The sequence below is a fragment of the Poecilia reticulata genome, linkage group LG1, assembly GCF_000633615.1.
Source record: "Poecilia reticulata strain Guanapo linkage group LG1, Guppy_female_1.0+MT, whole genome shotgun sequence".
NCBI lineage: Eukaryota > Metazoa > Chordata > Actinopteri > Cyprinodontiformes > Poeciliidae > Poecilia > Poecilia reticulata.
Window position 1 is genome coordinate 32,083,034 of NC_024331.1, and position 12,097 is coordinate 32,095,130.

Below are 12,097 nucleotides of genomic sequence, written 5' to 3' on the forward strand. Positions count from 1 at the left end.
GTTGCATTACCGCCACCTGCTGGTTCATACAGCCTATTACAGTAAACGTTACGTTGCTTTAATATGTGGAGTTACTTTTTAGTGAGAAATACAGCTTTTCTTTTTAAAATTGACTTTAAAATAAAATAAAATGGACAAAACTAAGATGTTGTACTTAATAACTGTCCAATTGGTATCCACTAATCAAAGCTTGTTAAAACTAGCAGAAGTGGCAGAAATAAATATCCTGGAAAACAAATTATTATATTTTTATAATACAGAATAGTTAAACATATGTTTTATACCTTTTGTTTAGAATCTTTTACACACAAAACAAGGAATAATATCTTATGAAAAAATACTGTATGCTTAAAATCCATTTCAAATACAAATACAGATCAAAAAAGTAGTTTTAATGTAAAACAGCAACGACAATAATAGTCCTGATATAATAATAAAAAAGTACATTAATATTAATAATGTAGCTTAGAATAAATGTCCAGTATTCGGCAATATCAAAATCTGAAGAAGAGCCTCGTCTCCTTTGCTGCTGCGTTCCTTCAGATGAGTCAGAACCGCCTCATCTCTCTGATTTATCTTCCTTCTGCCTACGATGCGAGGGCTGAAGGTCAGAGCTGTCACCTGATTTGCCTTGTGGCTTCTCTGAAACTCTCCACCCACATGTTAGACCAACACCGACTATTGCTGAAACTCTCACTGTCAGACTTCTGTTTTGTGTCTTGAGTCCATTAGAAAAAACAGGGAGAGTTTTTTTAATGAGTCCAAGACATAAGTTCTTTCAATGGTTTCAAAATTCTTCTTATCCGTAGCAAACACCAATGGAAATCATGCCTGTTTTAACACTGAGATGATATTTTATCCCGTTCTCCCGTCTAATAAAACTTCTGTCCCATTTGTGGTTTCCAAGAAATCAAAAACTGAACGGAAGTTAAAATTAGCTTTACAAAAATCACTGATACCATCATATAAAATCAAAGCCTGGCCCATTTCTGTCTGCAGAGATCTGGAAACTGGGCAGCTCCACCACATCTCAGATCCCTCCAAGCCCAGGAAACGGAGCGAGCCGAGCCGCTGGGAGGAATCACACCAGCAAGGTAAAACAGACAAAAAGGCTACGAAAGCACCAAGTAACTGTTTGGTCAGAACAATTAATGTAGTAGAAAATAACAAAGAAATAATCAGACACCTACAAATATTAATTTACATGGAAATTCTGGTATTTTAAAGAATACAAATAAATAGGTAACACATACAAAATAAAGGGATATGTGGTATTTGTTTGGTCATGTGACAGTGAAGCCTTGTTGGATTGTGAAGTTTAACTGAAGCAGAGAAACGACGTCAGCGGTGAAGTTGTTTCTTTAGCAGTGTCAAAAGAATAATGAAATATATTTTATATATACAGGCAATATTCATTTCAGGCATTGATATAAGCCAAACTTTTCATATCATTGCATCCATATTTTCCAACAACCTTTCTAATGATATTTCAGATTAGAAGTTAGACAAACATCAGTTTCCTCTGCATCACTCCTGGAGAGAGTAACAAACCATGAGTCCATGTGGATTACAGAAAAATCACCATAAATAAACAAGCACATAGAATAAAATAAACATACATATACATTTTTAAATAAAAATAAATGAATAAAGAATCTACAAACACATGTAATACAAAGTGATAATACAAATATACAAATGCCTGAGTCAGTTTTATCAGCATCACTCCTGGAGAGCATATATGTAACAATGATCCTGTGTGGATTATAGAAAAATCACTACAAATTTAGATTTGAACCAATCATGTTTTCAACTTTTTAGTTTTGCTTTGTTTTATGATCATTTCACCCTGAAAAGTAAAAACTGATCTAAATAATTAGAAGCCCTCAGCCAGTATAATATGCACATAAAAATCTGACTCGCACTGCGTTATGGGACCCATGTGGGCTCACTAATGGGCCCTCTCGACCCAGCAGGACTGTAAACTGAAAGCTCCTGGGTGCTTTGGTTCTGAAACATCTTTAAACTCGGGGGCTCCTGGAACAAGAGGAGGAGGATTTATTGCCTGATTTTGACTCAAACTCTGCCTCCCAGAGAAAACCTAATAAAACATGTTTCAGGAGCCGTGGGACACCTGAACATGATTCATCCAGCAGGTGAACATTTTGGTCATAAGCGATGAAAACATTTCATCTTTTAACTCAGAAGTTCAAATTTCCATCAGTTCTGTTTGAACATCAGGATTTTTCTCTAATTTTTCATCCACCAATCTCTCAAGAATGTGGGTCTGAATCCAAACTTGCCAGGACAAATTATACCTGACAGATAATATTTAGCTGCTGGGTATGAGTTCAAATGGCACTCAGGCACGATTCCTTCGAATTAATAATTCTCCGATGGGTCTGGGATGGAAAACATTATTATGGAGGCGAAGGAGAGTGACAGCTTCATGCTGGATGGATGAAACTCCGCCTGAGTTCAATACAGCCAGGATCATTTGATTTGTCCTAAATTAACTAACTGAGTTGAAACGTCCTGTCACAGAAAAATTTATTCAGATTTCAGACAAGTTGGAGCAACAGATCCAGGATAAGGCCTGGATATTAATCCTATTGTTTATGGTTTATTTTATTCTTTATTGTTTTTAACTGAGAACAAACAGCATCAATGACATTAACAAGAGCTAAAATAATGTAAAACTCAAAGTTTCACTTGATGTTAAGCTTTAATTTTGAACTTCTACCTGATTCTGGTTCATCTGATGGTTAAAACGTTTAGATGAGATTTACAAAGCTTGTTAAATTTGTTCTAATCAAAGTTTGGGCAGTTTTCTATTTCTTAAACTAGATGAAAGTTTTTGGTCATTAGCTTTAGCAGAAGAAACAAAGCAATGAGTTACACTGCTGGCTGAAACTGGGTCAGGATTGTTTCATGAATTATTGCTCCATCTCTGTGAAATCTGACAGATTTTGCATCAGAGACTCATCTGAAGGTCGCTTGCTTTACCCTGCACCACAGCCGTGACCCCAAAGCTTTCAGGGAAAATCTCCTGTGGACTGAAGAGATAAAAGATTGAAATTCTGTTTGTTTTTCTGTTTGGTTTTTCTTCATGTTCTGTCTCGATATTACAGCCGTATCAGAAGCTGGTTGTCTTCATGTCCCAGGGCAGGTTTGATTAAAAAACGTCCTTATTGCATCCTTATTGCGTGATTGATTCATTAAATCAAGACTCCATCTAGCATCAGAGCAGACAGGCCACCATATCAGGAGCCTGTTTCTGTTTGACCTTCAGTCATTTGGATTGTTTGAGCTCGTTTGCCCGGCGTTTGCTTGGGTGTCTGAGGTAATGCACAGTGCTGCGTTTAATGCAGGTGGATGTTTTACTGCGTTAAAACTGAGGATTCCAGTATCACTCCACCAACAACACCACAGAGGACACTGTGGGTCGGGAGCCTTTACAGATCCTCAAAGATGCTAGAGAGGAGCCCCACGGGGAGTGTCCTAGTCAATGTCTGGACTTAAGCAGTTCATTCATGTTTAAAATCCAGCCTGCCTGAATAAAACTGGCCAACTTCCCTCCACAGAGATCCACCACTACAAGCCTGAACCTCAGCAGAGTCTCTGCAGAGAGACTGCAGCGACGTTTTGCTGAAGAACTGAGGAGGAAACGGATTTGTTTGACCGCTGGAGATGATCACCGTTCCTAATAAAACCCTGCAATGAGTGGACATAGACAATGGATGGATGAGCACACTCTTTACAACTCCATGTGCAAATGACACAATGTCTGTTACACCTTCAAGTGTCCACTGGTTCCAACGCCAGACCTGAAGAACGAATGTGACACAGTTCATCTACAAGGCAACTTCTCTGATGCCAAACTGAATCTTTTCAATCTCAATCAAACTATTCTGCTGCTTTTGAATGTAAAATATATTTTTTGTATTTATTATTGAGAAATTGGAATGTATTGTGCAGAAATATTTTTGCTAGCTTCACTGGGAAGAACAAAAACAAACCTGAACAGTGCTGTGAAAAACACTGAGCTCAGCTCGCCTCACTGCTTCTGCACAGCCAAAAACATGCAAACTTTCCCTTTCCCCCAAACTGCAGCTCTTTGTCTCACTTATTCTGCCCTTAAAGACTTTTAAAAGGAAGACTCCATTTCATCTTCAAAACCTCAAACAAGCTCTTAACCTCAGACAAACAGAAGCCATTTAAAGCAGTACAAGCTCATTGTCTGATCACTTTCATCAACTTCTGCTCTTTATTTCAGCCTGGGGCCATTATTTTCCTGCTCCGCCTGCCACGGGCTGCAGCAGCGACCCCCCAGCCTCCCGCCTCTGTTGGAACTTGTCGACTGAAGCTATGAGTCACAAAAAGCTACTACAAAAACTCTGAAGGTGCATGTGAGTCCCAGGAGCTGCAAGTCGTTTCCACGGAGAACCTGGACTTCCCGTCTTCATTCCCTGATCTGGTCAGAGGAGAAGAGCCGGACGGGAAAACGCTGCAGAAATGATCTAACAGGTAAACTCAAACACAGGTTTTTTAATGTAATAACAGGTGATTTTGCTACGTAAAACCCCTGAAAGCAACGGATCAGTGAGGCGTGTTTTCACCTGAGTGAGTTCTGCTTTAAACAGATTATTCATTAGCAAAACATATATAAATAAAAATCAGGAAAGATGGATGGAAAGTTTAAATTACAACCAAACACAAGTCAAAGTGAATGTGAGGTTTTATGGGAAACTTAAGTGGGAAGTTAATGTTATTATAACAATATCGTAAGAAATTTTATACTTCAAAAATGACTTTATAAAACAGTAAAAACAATCACTGATTTTAGCACAAAGTTAAAAACCAAAAATAAAAGACAAAAAGTTGAATGAACAAATAGAAACTGAATTAAAGGAACCATTATTGTATTTATGATCACTAATAACATCTCAGGCTGTCATCAGCAGAAATGAGCTTCAGGAAGTCAAAACATCTTATCATAAACTTTAATAAACTTATTTTTTAATAAACACTATTAAAGTTTAGTTCAGGTTTTAAAAATAATCTGAAAAATAAATTAATCTTTTATTTTTCAGAATTTAAGTAGAAAAATGTCAACAGTGAACATTTTTAGGACGGAGAAAAGGAAAAATGGGATTCAGATGGAGTTCAAACTAAAATCAGGACAGAACTTTAAACTTAACTTTAACATCAGCTGCGTCGTTAAAACACTAAAAATATGAGTTTAAATAAGATTTTCTCTTTGAAAGCAAATCTGTCAAAAATTTCCATTAAAAGCAATTAATGTCAGAAACGCAACATAAACATTTAATTATAAAAAAAACAAAAACAAAATATTACATATACTTTAAAACATACAAATAAAAACTTAAATAAGTACAAGAACATGAAAATGAGCTCCAAATACACGCTTTACTAACAACAGACATTTAAATAATCTAATTATTTATTAGTTATTAGTTGATTAATGTTTATGTGGTTGCAAAAAGTCAGAAAACTTATACAAAATGACGTACATTTAATATATTTTAATTATTTGTATGTGAATTTTTTTTGTGCACACCAACAATTGTCTCAGAAAACGGTAAAAAAAACAGTTTGAGTTTTTGGTCCTGCTGACGGATCCTGAGATCCTCAGCAGAAATTAAACTAAATAACAAAAACTATGTTGGTTAAAAATATTTATGGCATGATTTCTTCTTCTTTTTTTAAAAACACCACTTAATATTAAATTAAAGCCATTTAAAATCTGTTGATGCTCCTTGTATCCCCGACTAACGGATTTAATAGAAATGTAAGGAAGATTTTGATTAATCATATTTTGACTTCAGATCATCGGTTCTAACAGGCAGCAAACCGATTGGTGGAAATTAACCAGGACGAGAGAAAATATAAGTTTAATAATTATTGTAAAAACACCTGAAATGAACACCTGCCTGCCTGAAGATATATTTTTGATTGTCATGTATAGTAAATACCTGATACTTTCCTTTTGACATGGCTGAAACCTTACAGCTGCTCTCTGGGCAGATTCCTTTGTTCAGCAGAGTCACATTAATCAGCTCCACCTGTCTGGGAGTCTTCAGGTTAAAGCTTTAAATCAATCATGAAGCCTTGATGAAAAAAAAAGTTACATGGCCTCTGAAAAGTATGAATCGCCTCAGGTGGTAATAACACCTGAGCTCCGTTTTTGTTCTCTGAACTCTGCCTTGCAAAGTAAAGTGTGATTAATTTCCAGCTGCTGGATGGACAAGGTGACCGCAGTGAAGGTGGTGAGCTCAGGTGGAGGAGCTGCAGCCAGCAGCAGCTCAGGTGGTGAGTGAAATTATGACACGTGAGGTTATTTAATGGTATTTTAAGGATGTCATTTAAATGAGGGAGAAATTAAATAAGTTTCATAAATTTGTATTTTTGCAGGTTTCTGTTTATGTCAGAAACTAATATATTGGATTTAATTACTCACTGTTGGGTTTTTTCTACAGTGGTCAAAAAATCAGTGACAACCTGTGGAGTTACATCACAGAGTAAGTGTTTCTGTTTTCACACCTGAAAATCCAACATGGCTGCTGCACATTGGGAACATATGAGTATCGTAGTGACAGTTTTGTTTTTGTGTCATTATATCCTTTACTGTATCAAGCTAAATATATTGGAACCATGTTTCTCTTAGGTTTTATGCATAAAATACATTGTTATTTGTTGTATTAAAGATAATAACATCGTTGCACTGAGTTCAGTTTCTTTCCGTCATGAAACTGGAAAATATTTGGATGTTATTCCCCAAATTAAGAGACAACTGAAAATGGAAAACACACCAGAATTCTTCTACTTACTTATTTACATATTCATGTTGCATTAAAATATCGAAAGTAAGTAATTGGAAGGTAAAAAGAAATGGATTTAAGTTTTAAGTTGTAAAACCAAACATGTAAAACCAGAAAAACAATGATAAATATGTATCAGTGCTAATCAGACTCTCATCATTCATTCCAGTAAAAAAGTAAACATGATCTAGTTTTTTTCATTTTTACTTGAATAAGAAAAAAAATAATTAGCCAGCAGCAGAAATAAGTGCATGTAATAAATGGTTCTGTTATCAGAAGGAGGATGTTCAGGTTTACGGTGATAAAACATGTTAAGACATGCGGTGGGAAGGTTTCCAAATAAAAAACTCAAACATTACTGCTCACTTTTCAGATCATATATGAACTTTGCCAGTTCAGTCTTGCAAATTGAAATGGGTTTCAGGAATCTGATGTTTTTCATCCAGTGTTCCCTCCAGGAATTTTACTTTGATAAAAACAGGGAAAGAAATCCGGTATTTTCTGATTTCTCTCCTTCGTTGCTTTCAGGTGATTTTTCTTTCAGCTCCGGTGGCTCAGGTGGAAAAGTTGCAGCAGGAGGATCGGAGGGTACGAGCAGCTCAGTTCTGATCAAATCTAGCAGATCTGGAGCCGGGAACGTACGCGTCTCCACCGTAGGAGCTTCCTCTGCCCAGTCCTCAGGTCAGAGGTCAGGGGCCGCTGTGGCCTCAGGGAGAGGAGAGCGGTCTAAAGAGGCCGGAGGAGCAGGAGGAGGGTCCTCTAGCATGTCCTACAGTTTTGGAAGTGGAAGCAGAGAAACTAAAAAAGAAGCGGGTCTTGGTGCTGTGACCGTTTCCACGGTGACCAAAAGCAGCTACGCATCAGGAGGGTCCAGAGAAGGGAAGAAGGGCTCGCCATCCTCTGGCATTACGTACTCACCTCCTCCAAAGGAGAGGAAGAGTGTGACCACCATGGCAGCTGCTCTGTCAGACGTCTTTGACGGTTCGTCTCAGGTCACGTCTTCTACCGTTTGCAGTTTCAATACCGGGCGAGTTTTCATTTGATCCTTCTTGTGCTTCAGAAAGCTCTGATTCTTCCCTGGAGTACAGCAGGAAGGAGTATGGTATGTGGATTTTCTGTCAAGTATAACTGATCTCAGTTTATAATGCTTCATGATGCTGATCTTGGTTTGATTTTGCAGGAAGTTCAACTGCAACTTCAACTTCAGCCACTAGAGGGAGAACTCAAAGCAGAGGTGCAATAATGACCTTTAAACTAAGGCCTTTTTCCCACAGTTTTACAATTAATTTTAAATAATCAGCCTTAGCTAATAGAGAATTCATTACTTTTGTTTTTAGAGAGTGAGATCAGAGCCAGGCTTCAAAGTGCTTCACCTCCAGCCAGATGTGAGTCCTTCACTGATTTGTCTTCTCACCTCTAAACATCCAACCTGAAGCTCTTCACCTTATTGGTCCTTTTGATCAGATTTAAAACCCAGTCATGACGGAGTTCCTGGTGTTTTGTTTCTCTCAGGGACGGAGCTGGATGATGTGAAGCGCCTGCTGAGGGGAAACCGCTCCACCAGCACCAGCCCCACCCAGTCCCCCAACAACACACTGCCCATCCCCAAGAAGGCCAGTGTGGAAGCCAAGGCCACATCTGAGGGCTCCTCAGGTCCCATCGGTCAGCTGCAGAGGAACATTCATCTGTGCCGAGCTTCAGAAAAGCGGTTCATCCGTTCACCGTGTTTTTGTGTTCTGCTGTAGATCAGTACGGCAGCGTTTGGTCAGGGGATGTGAGCAGTGGATATTACAGCACAAACCCCAACAACTACACCGCTACCTCCCACCTTTACCCGTCAGGTCAGTCACAGAAACGACATGTTCACTTTTAACTGTGTGTTAAAGAAACCAAACAGGATGCAAAATGTTAGCTTTCCCATGTACAACAGACATTATAAACCCTCCAGACCTTCAGAGTTTATTCCTTAGTTCCTACTTAGGAATAAATTCTTGGAAGTTAAGGGTTTTTCCCCAAATGTGGAGTATCAGGATACTTTACAGGAACTTCTGAGTGTTTTCTGAACTTTCCAGAACTTATAAGGGGTTTTAATTACATTTTCATGTTATGTTCCATGTCCTTCTTTGGCACTTTGTGGGAATTTTCCAATTATTTTCCTGATTTTTACAGGAGGATTTGTGTTTTGATGGTATTTTTACATTATGTGGATACCAAAACTTAAAATTTACAGGACATGTAAATATCGTTTACTATTGTTCCTCTTTTGTTTTGTTTGCTTTTGTTTAAAATTTAGTTTGTTTGCGTATAACTTTATCGTTTTATTACACTACGTTCAATAAAGTCAAATCATATCAAACAGACTATATCAAACTCATCATATCAATAAATCATATCAAACTTTCTTTTTAACAAATAAAACGTTTCCTGGAACTTAGTGACATGTTAGTGACATGTGAGTCCCAGGAAAACACTTTCTAAGTTCCAGGAATGGGACCGTTTGTACCAGAAAGCTGCCTTGAAAGTTTCCAGAAAGTCCCCTGTAACTCCAGTACACATAAAAGCTATAAGATGTGATCCCTAAGAAATGCAAGATAAAATTCCTTTTATTATAATGACTAAAAATGAAACACTGATAAAAAAAAATTATAAATGTGATCAAATATGATCCAGATAATCTTTCCTAGCAATCAAAAGTTTTCTTGCAAGATTTTGACAATGGTCAATTAGCAAAACTCGACAATTTTGCATCTTACAAAACAGGAGTGAGTGAGTTTGCTTTTCAACAAATAACATTTCCAACGTTCATAAAGAAAACCAAACAAAATTTAAAAGTTATAGCAAACTCATTAAAATTTGTTGTTTTCTGTCAGAAATTTACTCGTTCATACAAAACAATTGATGACATTTCAATAATCAACATGATTCACAGTGAAAGTACAGAAACGCTTCCATCTGAGCTGCTGATTAAAAAATAATAATTTTAGCTGCTGCTTTAACTGAGAAATATTTGAAGGTTTGATTGTCCAGGCTGCTCCTGTGACAGATGGACAAACCGTCTGTTGTGTCCTGCCAGGTGCAGGAGTCCAGAACAACCGGACTCTCGGCTCTCCCTCTGTGAACGCCGGACAAGCTGTCAGCGGCTCCGGTTAGCCTCGGCCTCTCCTTTTTAGAAGGTTTGCTCCTGTCTTTACCTTCACATTTTCACTGCATGTTGGGTTCTCTGTTGCAGTGCCAGTATACGGTGTGCAGAATAACCTGACCAGTCCAACGGTCCTCTCACCCGCTGGTGCCGGCTCACAGATAGGTAAACCACTGATCCCAGCATTTCAACTATAAAACTCTGCTCATACTGTAACATGTTTTGGTCTGGTTGCAGTTTATGGCGTCCAGAAAAATGTGTCTGGACTCACTGCACCCACAGGTGAGGAGGCAGAAAAGGTCCTCAGACTTTATCATTCTTTTTAGAAATTTGACATTTCTGTCATCAATTGACCACTGACTACTCCCAAAATACAAGGTTACATATGAAGTTGCCTTGTGTCTCATAGTGAGACCCAGCAGTCCCACCAGCTATGAGGCCTCAGGGAAAGACTTCAACTTTGTGCTGATAGAGAAGGAGAACGCTCCCATCAAGAAGGAGACGGAGCGGCTGGTCATGGCCAAAGACACCGGGAAGCAGTTTGTGTCCGCTGCGCCTGCCACTTACTCAGGTTTTAACTACACTACACCTCTGACAGAAACAATCAAATTCAAATTCTGCAAATGCTTAAATTTAGATTTATTTACACATTTGTCTGAAGGAGTCTGACTACAGGTTTGATCATTGGGAATATCTGGTCTTGTAGGCACTTACTCTGAGGACTCGCTGAAGAGGGAGAAACAGAAACTTTTGTCCAGCGCAGTGGATGAAGGATCTGATGCCAAATGTAAAACTTTTGAGTGTTAGAGTTGTCATCCTTTATTGTTTTGTGAAGTCATACATTGATGTTTGTTTTAAATGTTATTACTGTAGCTTCAACCTTGAAATCTACCACAAAAGACAAAGCAACATATGCAGGTACCATTTATTGAGTTATTATGAAACCATGGACATTATGCTGTTCTGACGTACTGGTTAGCATCAGAAGCTAGCTGCTAAACTCACACCTGGCTGTGTGTTTCTCAGAGATCCGTAAAGACGAGTTGGGTTTTGGGTTCTGCTCCTGCTGCAGCTGGTGGAAGTGGCTGCTGGCCCTCGTCTGCACCCTGCTGCTCCTCCTGGGGCTCCTCTTCGGACTCATCACTTTGGGTAAGAGACAAAAATCCAGAGGAAAAAAAAAGATTCTTTTTTGAAAAGTGAGCTGATCACCCAGACCCAGACCTGACTGCATCAGTACCTTGCAGAACCTCATGGGGATTTACCAAGAGGCAGTTCCTTTGGCGAAGGCCTGATCACCTGGTCTTCTGTCATAAGGCCTGGATAAAGGATGGGGTTGGTTATTCAAAGTTTGTGCTGAGGTCAGTCTCATCCAGACTGGAACAAGAAATTTAAGTGAGAGTCCTGCTAGCTCAGAGCAAACCTAAGATTCCCTGGAGAGATTACATTCACACCCCATTGCTGGTTTGGGAATGTCTATGAGTTCCCTCACATGACCTGGAGGAAGCGGAGAGAGGGAGATCTAATGGATCTTTGTTAACGTTTTGGGCCTATGAACCGTCTTGGATAAGAGATGGAAGAATTGATGAATGACACCTTCAGTAGGCAGCAGTCATAGGAATCTATTTGATAAAGAAATTATCTGTAAAACAAATAAATTCTATCTATAAGCACCAGGTAATCTTCTTTGGTGCAATTTCTAAATGTTTGTTCCCAGGCGAGGAGGTGAGACGCCTGAAGAACCGTGTGGATGCTCTGGAAGCCGCCCCTGGCAGTGCATCAACCAGCCGCCTGCGGTCTTCCTCCGGCCTCAACATCATCGACCCGCCTGACTCAGCATACATTGAAAGAACCTCTTCTGGTTCCACCCTCACCCGCTCCGACAATTCAATCAACCTCGGGCCTGGAGGAGGCACAGGAACCGGACCAGGACAGGACAACGCCGCCCTGCAGAGAACCGTTCAGCAGCTGCTCAGGACTGAACTGCAATCAAATGCTATGAGAGGTGTGGAAACAAAGCACCAGGTTTTAACACACACACACACACACACACACACACACACACACACACACACACACACACACACACACACACACACACACACACACACACACACAC

The 12,097-nt window shown here is 39.1% G+C and overlaps 1 protein-coding gene across 3 annotated transcripts in view; it reads left to right on the forward strand.

Annotated features, from left to right (window-relative positions):
- The first annotated feature begins 4,378 nt into the window (after positions 1–4,378).
- col17a1a (collagen, type XVII, alpha 1a) overlaps positions 4,379–12,097 on the forward strand; it is a 17,383-nt gene continuing 9,664 nt past the window's right edge. For all 3 annotated transcript variants that reach the window (XM_017306820.1, XM_008422347.2, XM_008422356.2), the window contains exons 1-17: positions 4,379–4,527; positions 6,257–6,333; positions 6,501–6,542; positions 7,371–7,823; positions 7,903–7,944; positions 8,023–8,076; positions 8,180–8,227; positions 8,355–8,504; positions 8,588–8,683; positions 9,916–9,987; positions 10,072–10,146; positions 10,219–10,263; positions 10,391–10,552; positions 10,688–10,768; positions 10,855–10,899; positions 11,008–11,130; positions 11,696–11,983. In XM_017306820.1, coding sequence (XP_017162309.1) covers positions 6,264–6,333; positions 6,501–6,542; positions 7,371–7,823; positions 7,903–7,944; positions 8,023–8,076; positions 8,180–8,227; positions 8,355–8,504; positions 8,588–8,683; positions 9,916–9,987; positions 10,072–10,146; positions 10,219–10,263; positions 10,391–10,552; positions 10,688–10,768; positions 10,855–10,899; positions 11,008–11,130; positions 11,696–11,983 — 1,846 coding nt within the window. In that variant the 5' untranslated portion in view covers positions 4,379–4,527; positions 6,257–6,263. The remainder of the gene's footprint in view (positions 4,528–6,256; positions 6,334–6,500; positions 6,543–7,370; positions 7,824–7,902; positions 7,945–8,022; positions 8,077–8,179; positions 8,228–8,354; positions 8,505–8,587; positions 8,684–9,915; positions 9,988–10,071; positions 10,147–10,218; positions 10,264–10,390; positions 10,553–10,687; positions 10,769–10,854; positions 10,900–11,007; positions 11,131–11,695; positions 11,984–12,097) is intronic.